At 35.7% G+C, this 13,004-nt stretch overlaps 1 protein-coding gene across 1 annotated transcript in view; it reads right to left on the minus strand.

The window, feature by feature from the left end:
- The window catches only part of PPP1R42 (protein phosphatase 1 regulatory subunit 42), a 37,336-nt gene extending 24,749 nt beyond the window's left edge, over positions 1-12,587 (minus strand). Inside the window, exons 1-4 of the mRNA XM_060127852.1 lie at positions 12,459-12,587; positions 10,356-10,522; positions 8,820-8,958; positions 6,847-6,963 (exon numbers count right to left, since the gene is read on the minus strand). Of these exons, the coding sequence (XP_059983835.1) occupies positions 6,847-6,963; positions 8,820-8,958; positions 10,356-10,522; positions 12,459-12,587 (552 nt within the window). The remainder of the gene's footprint in view (positions 1-6,846; positions 6,964-8,819; positions 8,959-10,355; positions 10,523-12,458) is intronic.
- Between the last annotated feature and the right edge of the window lie 417 nt (positions 12,588-13,004).

Here is a 13,004-nt window from a genome sequence, read left to right on the forward strand (position 1 = left end):
GTGTTCTAAAAACTTTTAAGGATAGACCTTAAAAGTTTGTGTGAGTCAGTTTTCATCCACTGTGCTGGCATTTGGGAGACTGTTTCAATCTGGAAACTCATGTCCTTTGGTTCTGGAGAATTTTTCTAATATTAAAATTAACTATTGAATTATAATTTACATATAACAAAATACATTTATTTAAATGACCAAACCATGTACATCCATACAATGACCTCCAATCAAGAAAGAACATTTTCGGGCTTCCCTGGTGGCGCAGTGGTTAAGAATCCACCGGCCAATGCAGGGGACACGGGTTCGAGCCCTGGCCTGGGAAGATCCCACATGCCGCAGAGCAACTAAGCCCATGCACCACAACTACTGAGCCTGCGCTCTAGAACCCGCGAGCCACAACTACTGAGCCTGTGTGCTACAACTACTGAAGCCTGCGTGCCTAGAGCCCGTGCTCTGCAACAAGAGAAGCCATGACAATGAGAAGTCCACGCACTGCAACGAAGAGTAGCCCCCACTTGCCGCAACTAGAGAAAGCCCACGCACAGCAATGAAGACCCAACACAGCCCAAAATAAAAATAAATAAATTAATTAATTAAAAAAAAATTTTCATCATCCCAAAAGATTCACTTATGGCCCTTTCCAGTCAGCCTCTTACCATTCCCACCAGGCAGCCATTGATCTGCTGTTACCATATACATTTGTTTTTACTTTTCAAGAGTTTCATATAAATGGGGTCATACTGCATGTACTCTTTTTTTTTTGTATAGCTTATTTCACTCAGTATAATCGGATTTTTATCCGTGTTGTTGTGTGCATCAGTAGTTTATTCTTTTTTATTGCTGAGTGATATCCCATTGTATGGAACACAGTTTGTTTCTCCATTCCTGTTTGAGGAAGATTTGGTTGTTTCCAAAATTACAAATAAAGTTACTATAAATATTTGCATACAGGTATTTGTGTGAACATAGGTTTTCATTTCACTTGGGTAAATACCTAAGAATGGGATTGCTGAGTCATATGGTAAGTGCATTTTTAACTCTATAAGAAACTGTTAAACTGTTTCCCAAAAAGGTTGTACCATTTTACATTTTCCTCAGCAATGAATGAGGGTTCCAGTTGCCCCACATCCTCATCCAAAATTGATACTGCCAGTCTCTTTATTTTTAGCCATTCTAGTGGGTCTGTAGTGGTATCACATCTTTGTTTTAATTTGTATTTCCCTGATGAATAATGATACTGAGTATCTTTTTTTTGTTTATTGACCATTAGTATATGCTCTTTTGTAAGTTTTTGTTGAAATCTTTAGCCCATTTTTAATGTGTTGCTTGTCTTCTTACCATAGAGTTGTAAGAGTTTTTAAAAATATATTTTGGATAAAAATTGTTTGTCAGGTACATGATAGCTAATATTTTCTCTCTGTGGTTCACTGTTTCATTAATGTCTTTCAAAAAGCAGGTTTTAAATTTTGATGAAGTCCAGTTTATCAATTTTTTATAGGTCATGTTTTTTGTGTTCTTTTAAAGAACTCAAATGTATGTTTTTTTTCTAGAACTTTTATTTTTTAGCAGTTAAATTTGGATATGTTATATTTTGAGTAAGTTTTTGTGTATAGTATGAAGGGTGAAGGCTCACTATTTGGATGTCCAGTTGTTCCACCAGCATTTGTTGAAAAGATTATCCTTCCCTCATTGAATTATCTTAGAACCTCTGTAAAAAAAAAATCAGTTGAACATAGGTATAGATTTATTTATAAAGTCTTTAATTTGTTTCCTTGATCTCTGTATCCATCCTATGTCAATACCATACTGTCTTGATTATTATAATGTTAAAGTCATGAAATCAGGTAATGTAAGTTCTCCAACATTAATTCTTTTTACCAATATTGTTTTGGTATTTTAGGTCCTTTGCATTATCATGTAAATTTTAGAATCAGTTTGTCAATTAAAAAAAATCTGCTGGGATTTTGACTGGGATTATGTTGAATGTATACATTAATTTGGAAAGAATTAGCACCTTAATAATATAGAGTCTTCCAGTCCATGAAAATGTTATTTCTCTTCATTTATTTAGGTCTTCTTTAATTTCTCCCAGTATTTTATAGTTTTTATTCTATAGCTCTTGCATGTATTTTCGTAAATTTATTACTGAGTATTTAATCTTTCTTGACATAAATTGTAAATGGTATTTTTAAAAAATATCATTTTCCAGTTGTTCATTGCTAGTATGTGAGAATTGATTTTTTGCATATTGACCTTGTATCCTATGACATTACTAAATTTGTAAGTTCTAATAGCTTTTTGTAAATTTGTGATTTTAAATATATATCCTATCATGTAGTCAGCAGATAAAGATAGTTTTACTTCTTCCATTCCAAACTGAGTGTTGTTTCATTTTCTTGCCTATTGCACTGGCTAAGCCTTCTATAGAGCAGAGTAAACATCTTTGCTTTACTCTCTGTCTTGAGGGGGAAAGAATCCAGTCTTTAATCATCAAGTATGATATTTTTGTTGATTTTACATGAATGCCAATTATCAGGTTAAGTTCCCTTCTATTTATAATTTGTTGAACTGTTAAAAATGCATTTTGTGCATCTATTGAGATGATCATAGAATATTTCTCCTTTAATTTTTTTGGTGTATCACATTGATTTTTTAAAATATTTATTTATTTATTTGGTTGCACCAGGTCTTAGTTGAGGCAGGCGGGCTCCTTAGTTGCAGTATGTGGACTCCTTAGTTATGGCAGGTGGGCTCCCTAGTTGTGGCATGCAAACTCTTAGTTGCGGCATGCATGTGGGATCTAGTTCCCTGACCAGGGATCGAACCCAGGCTCACTGCATTGGGAGCGTGAAGTCTTATCCACTGTGCCACCAGGGAAGTCCGCATCACGTTGATTTTTTGAATGTCAAACCAATCTTTGATTTCTGGGATAAATCTCACTTGGTCATTATGGATAATCTTTTTATATATTGCTGGACTTTTTTTAAAACTTAATTTATTTTTGGCTGCGTTGGGTCTTTGTTGCTGCGCGTGGGCTTTCTCTAGTTGCGGCGAGTGGGGGCTACTCTTCCTTGCGGTGCGCGGGCTTCTCATTGCAGTGACTTCTCTTGTTGCAGAGCACGGGCTCTTGGCGCGCGGGCTTCAGTAGTTGTGGCAGGCAGGCTCAGTAGTTGTGGCTCGTGGGCTCAGTGGTTGTGGCTCGTGGGCTCTAGAGCTCAGGCTCAGTAGTTGTGGTGCATGGGCTTAGTTGCTCCGCAGCATGTGGGATCTTCCCAGACCAGGGCTCGAACCTGTGTCCCCTGCATTGGCAGCTGGATTCTTCACCACTGCGCCACCAGGGAAGTCCTATATTGCTGGATTTTATTTGATAATATTTTGGTAGGGACTTGTGAATCTATGTTCATGAGGGATATTGCTTTTATTTATTTTATTCATTGTAGTTTTCTTGCAATAGTGTTGGGGATAGGATAATGCTAGCCTGATAAGAGGAGTTGAGAAGTATTCCCTGCTTATCTATTTTTCTGAAGTAGTTTTTGTAATTTTGATATAATTTCCTTTTTAAGTATATGATAGAATACAGCAATGGAGCCATCTGGGCTTGGGGTTTTCTTTGTGGCAATGTTTTTACTTATAAATATGATGTATTTAATAGATTTATTTAATATGATTTATTTAATAGACACAGAGCTGTGATTTTTGAACCACAGCCTCTCTGGTTCAACTTCTTAACAAATTAAACGTGTCCCCTCTAACTTTGTTTTTAAGGTGTTTTAGCCTTTTAATTTTCCCTTCTCTTGTCCTTTAGTTTATATACTGAAATTTCAGGTATGGGGAAGTATTTCATGAAAAGCCTGAAATTTCTCAATCCATAACATGGAAAGAAGTTTCTAACAGGTATGTGGGGCTTTGGTTACAAGAAAAAACAATGCAAACACCTGTTAAATACTCTGTTCTGAAATATGCAAAAAACACAGTTGACCAGACCTAATCTCACTATTGCCAGATTCAGTGCATTTCTATTAACCTCTTATCTGCCCTCATGTCAGCCACTCAACAGCATTCAAGTCAAGTGGCCATTCCCTCTTCCTTAAACCTCCTTTTTCTCTTGTCTTCTCCTACATCATTGACTCCTACTAGTGCCTTCTCATCTAAATGATCTCTAAATATTGGAGTGGCCTCATTTATTCTTTATCTTTGTCTGTCACCCTGTCCCAAGACTCTAAATATCATTTACTCCCAAACTTTCCAATCTTGCTTTTCCTTTGAACTCCAGATGCCTACTTTACATGTGCATTTAAATATCAAATAGGCTTCTCAATAGAAGGAATTCTTTTATTCCTTCCCTTGTATCCCCCAACTTGTAAAGGCTACTACTGTCTCCTTAGTTCCTCACACAAAAACCTTGATTCTTGTTTTCTTTATTCCTACACATCCTACTAATCAGCAGATTCCATGAGTTCAATCTAAATGTGCCTTCAATCCATCCACTCCTTTTTATCTCCAAGCAGCCGTCTTCTCTTAATCTTTGCTGTAGTCTCCCAACTGATCTCTTTGCTGTCATTCTTGTAACCCATTCTTCACATAGCTGATAGGGAAATCTTTAAAAAATATAATCTTTCCAGTGACTTTCTGTTGCACTTAGAATATAGTAAACTTCATGACCATGGCCTAAAAGGACCTTTATTCTAAGTGCAGTGACTTTCTGTTGCACTTAGAATATAGTCAACTTCATGACCATGGCCCCTATACCTTCCTTTCTAATCTCACGTTAACTTGGCCTTAGAGAATCATTGTAGGCAAAATAGCTTGGTTTTAATGTCATTCAGAAAAACTTCCTTTGGGAGTATTTATAGGCTAGCATTTTTGTCCTGTTAAACTCTCCTCTTCTATTCAGAGTTTAAAGCATAATAGAATAAGACTTTAAAAGTAATGACAATAACTACATTGAATCTTGGTAATTATGATAATTAACAACTAACCAGATCTTTCAAGATGTATTCATATATTCAGCACTCATTACTGAACATTTGCCAAGCATTGTGCTTAGAACCTGGCCTTCAAAAACATTTAGGGAAAATACTTATCTTGAAGATTTGGGAGACCGGATTTCTCCACCATTCTCTCCCCAGGAAAGGTGAGCTGCTGTCTTTAGCCACTCTGTTCCCATTTCCTATGGGGTGAATGTTGAACACTGTGCACATCCCAGGTCCTCTCTACTTAATCAAATACCTAAACTCCAGGCTCTGTCACTTTGAATAGGATCATATATATAGTATACAGTATCTTATATAAGACTACCCATCTATCACAGTATGGATACAAATACTGTGAAATCATAGGAAAATTAAATAATTCTGATGAATACAAAATGCCCAGTGAAAAAGCATAGAAGAGCAGTCTAAAATTTAAAATATTTTGAATGCAGAATTTATCCCGTGAACTTCTTAATTCCTTCATGTTGTAAGTTGAAATGACTAATTGAGTCATGCTTCCTTATTTCTTTTTATTTTAAATATCTACCATGATTGTTTAATGACATTTTGAATATTTGGGGGAATTCATTTGTAGTAGAATAATATTTCTTTTCATAATTATCTACTGCTTACAGTAGTTATGAGATGAGCCAGGTAATAGTCCTGAATTTGTAAACAAGACCAGGGGTAACTTTTTTAGGGTCAGATGATAGCCGTCTGAAAGTGGTTTTGAAATAAGAGCTCTGTTTATGGGAGAAAGAAGCCTATTCTTCCTTCTATGGTCCTATGTAAAGAAATTATGTCACAGGGCTTCCCTGATGGCGCAGTGGTTAAGAATCTGCCTGCCAATGCAGGGGACACAGGTTCGAGCCCTGGTCCAGGAAGATCCCATGTGCCATGGAGCAACTAAGCCTGTGCGCTGCAACTACTGAGCCCGCGTGCCACAATTACTGAAGCCTGTGCACCTAGAGCCCGTGCTCTGCAACAAGAGAAGCCACCACAATGAGAAGACTGCACACCGCAATGAAGAGTAGCTCCCGCTCGCTGCAACTAGAGAAGAGCCCATACGCAGCAACGAAGACCCAACACAGCCAATAATAAATAAATAAATAAATTTATTTTTTAAAAAAATTATATAATAGCCCACCCCATTGCCAAACCAGAAGCTATGAGGTTTTGGCAATGGTTCAGCTCACAGATGACTGTTTCCAGGAAGCCTTCCCTAGCCCCAGGCTAAGTTAGTGATACCACAATACTTATGTTGTAGTCTTATCACTTGTTGACCATGGGTTTTTTTAAATCTCTGGGACTCTACTCTTTCTTCCTCTGTTCTTTCAATACATGGAGTAGTGTAGTGCCTGGCAAATGTGTAGGTGCCCAATACATGTTTGAATGAATGAGTAATGGAATGAATATGGCATGATATGGCATAACATGACATGAATATAGCTAGTGCAAATTAGAATAAATGAAAGATCCAGGTGTTCCCCAAGGAGGAGCAGCCGGGAGAGAGTTCAAGTCTAGTCACAGTTACTAGAAACTCATTCGCTGGGAGAGCAGAGTTAAGGGGCAAGAAATCTAGTCTCCAGAGGGAAACATTTGATAGAAAAATAATATAGAGTGCAAAAAGTATATACTTCCTTCTCAGAGAAACATTTTTCTGTTGGTGAGGGATGGAGGCATTGGGGTATGGAAGAGAAAACCAGGTAAGACACAGAATTATGCAAATAAATGCATTAAGAAGTAAAGATTCATAAACTTGTTTTAGGACAAATTCAGAGTCGTTTTAAAAGTAATACATTTTATAGTTATTTAGCAAAATAAGTATTTTTCAATCACAATTTCATGTAAATATTAAAGAATTTTTCCTTTACCTTACCTTCACATGCAGAAGTTGGTTATCAACTGCTATGAGCTGATTAAGATTCTCCAGTATTTCTAAGTCTCTTACATCATCAATATTATTATTGCTGATATTCAATATAGAGAGGGATTTCTGTAAGAAAGGTAACTAAATTAGGGTTAATAAATAGTCTAATTAAATACTATATATAGAAACCAGAAATCCTAATCTGTGAAAAATTAAAAATTTATCAGTTCAGGCTGTTTTGCTCTTTAGGCAAGAAAATAAAAATCCTTGGAGATTTTGTTTTTATGTCATACTTTTTTTCAGATGGAATTTTTAGAGCTATATAGTAATTGTAATGTAACTTACTATTTTTGTCTAAAGTTCCTTCGTAAGTCCAATTTTTCTCTTCCAAGATATAAGAGAAATTTATAGAAAGAAGCCAAGAAAGAAGCAAAGAGAGAACAAAGATATCCCAATAAGCAAATGATAACACAATATAGAAAAAATGCTTATTTCAGTTCAAGCAAATTATCATTTTGTGTTAAATATCACTAAGATTAGGGAGAAATAATTTTTGTTTGTTTGTTTGGGGGTTTTTTTGGCCACACTGTGTGGCATGTGGGATCTTAGTTCCCAACCAGGGCTCGAACCCGCGCGCCATGCATTGGAAGCGTGGCGTCTAACCACTGGACCGCCAGGGAAGTCCCTGGGAGAAATAGTTTTTATCTTTATTTTTCTAAGTAGGAAACATGACCAAGAATTGAAAGAATATCTGATTTTTATGTCTATCTCTCCATATAGTTTTCTCGGTAATCCATATGTTCAGAAACCAGTTAAAATAATAATTATCTAATTAACAAGAAGTTCAACATCAGCCGTTAATGAGGACATAAATATACAATAGAGCAATACTGAATCAGAGCCATCTTAAAATCTAAGGCCTGGGATTCTCTACCAAGATGGAGACTACCCACCCAGGTGTCCACACATGGCTAACCTTTAGAGAAGATACTTCCTGATACTTTTTAAGACCTGCTGTACAGCTTAAAAAGTATACCTTATATTTAGAATTTCAGAATCTGCTTGAATCTGCAAAAATGAGCAAGCAAAAACGTTTTCGGTCATAATCTGTAATAAAACTATCCATCTCCACAGTGGCATGAGTCTGCTTGGTTCAGCTGAGGTTGAGCTGAGACACAGTTGTTTCTATGGGATAGTAGGGAGGGTAGGACAGAAATCAGATCACTCCTTTCTTTTTCAATTTATAGCACTACCCCTCAATTGTTATAAATTTTGTTAAAAAAACCTTCTATTGCCCTCTGTTTTTGGGCCCTCTAAAGTAAAACCAACGAAATCTGTTCCATTTACATCCCTTGCTCCAGAATTGGAAGTAGCATATCCTATCAAATCTCATTTTGAGGATTGGCACCCTCTGGCTCCCTGCTTCTCAACTCATTGTGACACCTCTATGTGATTTGACCTGTTGTCAGGTGACAGCTGGAATCTCTTATCTCTGTTCCCAGTTCTACCTGCTTTGGATGAGGCAGAGCTGTACGTAATGCAACCTACAATCAAATCAGAATCCAGGGAGAAAATGACTTATCATTATAATGATTCTCTAGGTTGCTTAAAATTTTCCAAATAACTGTGCTTTCCTCTTTCCTGAGGCTTTTTTCCTAAAATTTTAAGTTTTGAGTCATCATGATCACACCAAGGTCAAAATAGGAATGAATTAACATCTGTATTAGAACTTCATACTTTATATAGACTTTTTGCATCCTTCTTTTGATCCTTCCAGTTACCCTAGGGGCAGGAATTATTATTCCCATTTTATAGCTGCTGAGTCTCTGAGAAATTATTTAGGAAAAATTAGTTTTAGCTCTCAAATTCTCAACTGGCCATATAAACATGCAGAGTATTACAACGTCCAGATATACCTTCCTTTTTTCATTATAAGCATTGATCACTATATTCTTTGTCAGAATACTCAAATTTGGCCTTACTGCCAGAGAATGAAGAGTTCTTGGATCAAACAGGAGCTTTTCTCCAAGGGGAAGCCTCTGACTCTCAACATGAAGCTCTCTTAGTCCTTCTAAGCCTTCTAAGCCTTCTATGACAGCAATGTAGTTGCCTCCCAGATATCTGCAAAATATAAACCATTTTTTTAAATTTATTTTTTTATACAGCAGGTTCTTATTAGTCATCCATTTTATACACCTCAGTGTATACATGTCAATCCCAATCTCCCAGTTCATCACACCACCACCACCATCCTCCGTAAACCATTTTAAAATAGACATTCTGAGAGCATCATGGTCTAGAAGTGATAAAAACATAATAACAAAATCATGGAGCTATGTGAAAATTATACAGTTGATCATTGAACATTGTTGGGGTGTGTGTGGTTAGGGGCGCTGACCTCCATGCAGTGGAAAATCTGCATAAAACTTACAGTGGGGACTCTGTATCTCTGGTTACGTTGCATCTGCAGATTCCACCAACTGTGGATCATGGCTCGTGTAGTCCTGTATTATTTACTATTGGAAAAAAATCCATGTGTAAGTGGATCTGCACAGTTCAAACCTATGTTGGTCACGGGTCAACTGTACGTGTTCTCTTTATATTGAATCAATGAAAAGTTTATTTATTTGATTCTTACACTTAATTAAGTCTGAGAAATATTTATTTTTTTGAAGTGAGAGAAATAGTCCTGTCTACCAGTGCTCCTGTTGTGTTGAAGTGCATAGAATCACCTGGGTCATAGGTTTAAAAATGAAGATTTCTGAGCTTAACCTCCAGAGATTCTGATTTGGTTACCTAGGTTGGAACCCAGCAATCTGCATTTTTTAATTGATATATAGTTGATTTACAATATTGTTTTAGTTTCAGGTGTACAGCAAAGTGATTCAGTTATATATATATATTTTTCAGATTATTTTTCCATTATGGGTTATTATAAGATATTGAATATAATTCCCTGTGTTACACAGTAAAGCCTTGTTGCTGATCTGTTTTGTATAGCAATCTGAATTTTTAATAAGCGTCTCCCACCCCACTTATTTTCCCCATTCTGAGGCCCTTGACCTGCTTTTTGAGAATCACTGATCGTTCCTCCAATCTGGGGAAATTGGATCCACTGGGCCTCATTGTTTAATTAAAAGCATCATAGGCAGTAAATGCCTTTTACAATCAAATCTATATCAACGTTATCAGTTCTATGACCCTGCCTTTTTGAGATGTGTGATTCTAAAAGGTACAGAACTCATTTGGGTTCCATGGAAACTTTTTTCACCAGTTGAGCCTAAATAAGCAGGTTTCAGGTATGTATCCCTATAAGCCCTTAAGACAACTCACCCTCCTTCAAAAGAAGTTATCAGGGTTAATAAAACACAAATTGTCAAGTATTACATGTATAACAGTCTATTTAGTACTAATAATACTGTAAAAGAATAAAAATGAGGCAGATAAAGGAAATGCATGAATGCAAAAATATTACTGTAATGATGACAATTACATTACTTAGAAATAAAAGCACTTACAGTTTTTCCAGTTTCTTTAATGACCCGAGGTTCTCTATACATGAAATACAATTGTTTTGTAGGTATAAGTGGGTCAGATTTGTGGCATAATTCAGGTTAGTGATTTGACTAATACAGTTATCATACAAATATAAAACGCTAAGATTTTTGCAAAGAGAGAGGTCTTCCTAAAAGAAAAATAAAAACAGGTGATAATTTCTCCTGAAAACTTGTGTTTTTAAGAAAGTTTTTCACTTAATCATTCTGCACATTTCGTTAAGGTTAATATAAAAGAATAGAATTCCTCTGTTCTTAGCACAGTCAAAACGAGACTAGAATGATTACAAAATTAGTGCTAGGTTTTAGTATTCTGTAACCTTATCAATAAAATTGTGTTTGTTAGGAAAGATTTTCTCAGGGCAAGCAGTTTTCCTTGGAAGCAATTAGGCTTCTCTGGAAGTTGAAGCATCTAACAAATAATTGCTTCAACATTATGAATCAGGGCTTAATCTTTCTGTAGGATTGGAAATAAATTGGAAATAAATTGGAAATAAACTGAAAAACCACTGGAAGTCATCTAGATATTCAAGAACAATGGATTAATAGAGAAACTATGATAATGCTATTGAAGGGAATACCTTATAACCATTAATTATCCTTTAATTTCTTTAGTAATATCTTGTAGATCTCATAATAAAATGAAAACAGTATATTCAACATGACCCATTATTGTAAAATTATGTGAATACATGCCTAGAAAAAAGACTGAAAGGACATCACCTAAATGTTAATAGTGGTTTTCTCTGCACGGATGGATTACAAGTCAATTTCTTTCTTTTTATATTTATTTTATATGTATTTATATGTGTTTTTTAAATGAACACCACTTACTTTTGAGGTAAGAAAACAAAGGTATTTTAAAAAGTCTGTCATTTCTTGTGTGGTGGTAGAGTTAGTCTAGAGTAAGTAGGTAAGAGGTAAAGTGAAATTCTGCTCAAAAATATCTCAGCTTTCATTAAGTCAACAAGATTTTTAAAATACAGCCACATCTTAGGAACTGGTTGAATTATTTTAACCAGTTTGCTTTCCTCCTAACAGAGGTCCTCTATATTGAAGGAGCACTGATTGTGAGGAGCCAAAAGTGCATTAAATGGAAGCTCTCTGGAGAAAGCTGTCTGTGGTGGTATGATGAGGCAGAGTTCTCTGGGCAATAAAAAGGAAACATGAGGTTTGGGCAGTTAGGGAAAAGGCTCACTTGGAAACTGGAAAGGAATATAGAATGGGAGCTGAAGAAGGTCTCTGCAAAAAAAAAACCCTGACTGTCTTAATTGACAATTTTGCCTGGAGCTTTTGTGTTTTTTTCATTCATTCATTCGTTCAGTAAATATTTATTAAAGCACTTAATATGAGTCGGGCACTGTACTGGATAGGGGATTTAGAGTGATGTGAAAAAAAAAAGACATGATCCCTGCCCTCATGTAGCTTATGCTTCCAAGAAAATTTTGCTTATCTGTAGTCTTTAGCATTTTATTGTAGACAATGGATACCAATACAAATGGCCTAAAAGGGTTATTGCTGCCTTTAAAATTTCCCAAATTATAGCCAAAAACTAGCTTAGCACAGAGAAAATTAGCTTAGCACAGAGTATATATCCAAGTTAACATAATCTTGTCTGATATAACTGACATGGTATAACCTACATTTATATAACCAGTCAAATTATGTGCAAAAAAGATGTCACTGTTCATGTTTTGAAATATGGTACTTACATATAATTCTTAATATTTTGATATGTTAAAAATTCATATTCCAAGGCTTTGGAATTATCCAAAACTAATTATCTTTGAAATTATTCCAGCATATACTTCTAAATCTAGTTTGCTACACTATAAAGAATTTTAGGGGAACATATGTATTTACCACATATATTTAACAATTACAATGGTGTATTTTATAGAGGCTTAATTTTTAAAGTTTAACATCACAAGCAGGAAACTAAAATAAAAACATAATATAAAGCTGACTAATCAAAATATAGTTAAAAAGAAAGTATGCCCTGATACCAGTTTCTAAACTTTACATTGTTAATTATATAAAAAGAGGAAATAATTTCACAGTTCTTACAATTGCATCTATATTTTTGGCTGAAAAATTTATATGAGTTATTTTCTTCAGGTATTGTAAAGTGGTTTCTTCTTTTCGGAGTTTAAGATTGCTCTTTTTGGCAATTAGATCCAAGGTCAGTCGAACCATGATTTCTCTATAAATCAAACTCTTGGCAATAGCTCTCTTCTGGTACCATGTTAAGAAGCAGGTTTAGGCGTTTTTTTATGCCCAACTTTCTAAAAATTAAAGAAAAAAAGTATTATGTACATAGCAATTTAGGAAAAAAAATTATTATTATTCTTTTTCCTTTTTTTTTTTTTTGCGGTACGCGGGCCTCTCACTGTTGTGGCCTCTCCCGTTGTGGAGCACAGGCTCCGGACGCGCAGGCTCAGCGGCCATGGCTCACGGGCCCAGCCGCTCTGTGGCATGTGGGATCTTCCCGGACCGGGGCACAAACCCGTGTCTCCTGCATCGGTAGGCAGACTCCCAACCACTGTGCCACCAGGGAAGCCCTAGGAAAAATTATTTTGACTCATTCTGTAATTTTCTTACATAAAACTGTTT

This window comes from Lagenorhynchus albirostris, chromosome 17 (genome assembly GCF_949774975.1).
Source record: "Lagenorhynchus albirostris chromosome 17, mLagAlb1.1, whole genome shotgun sequence".
NCBI classification, from domain to species: domain Eukaryota; kingdom Metazoa; phylum Chordata; class Mammalia; order Artiodactyla; family Delphinidae; genus Lagenorhynchus; species Lagenorhynchus albirostris.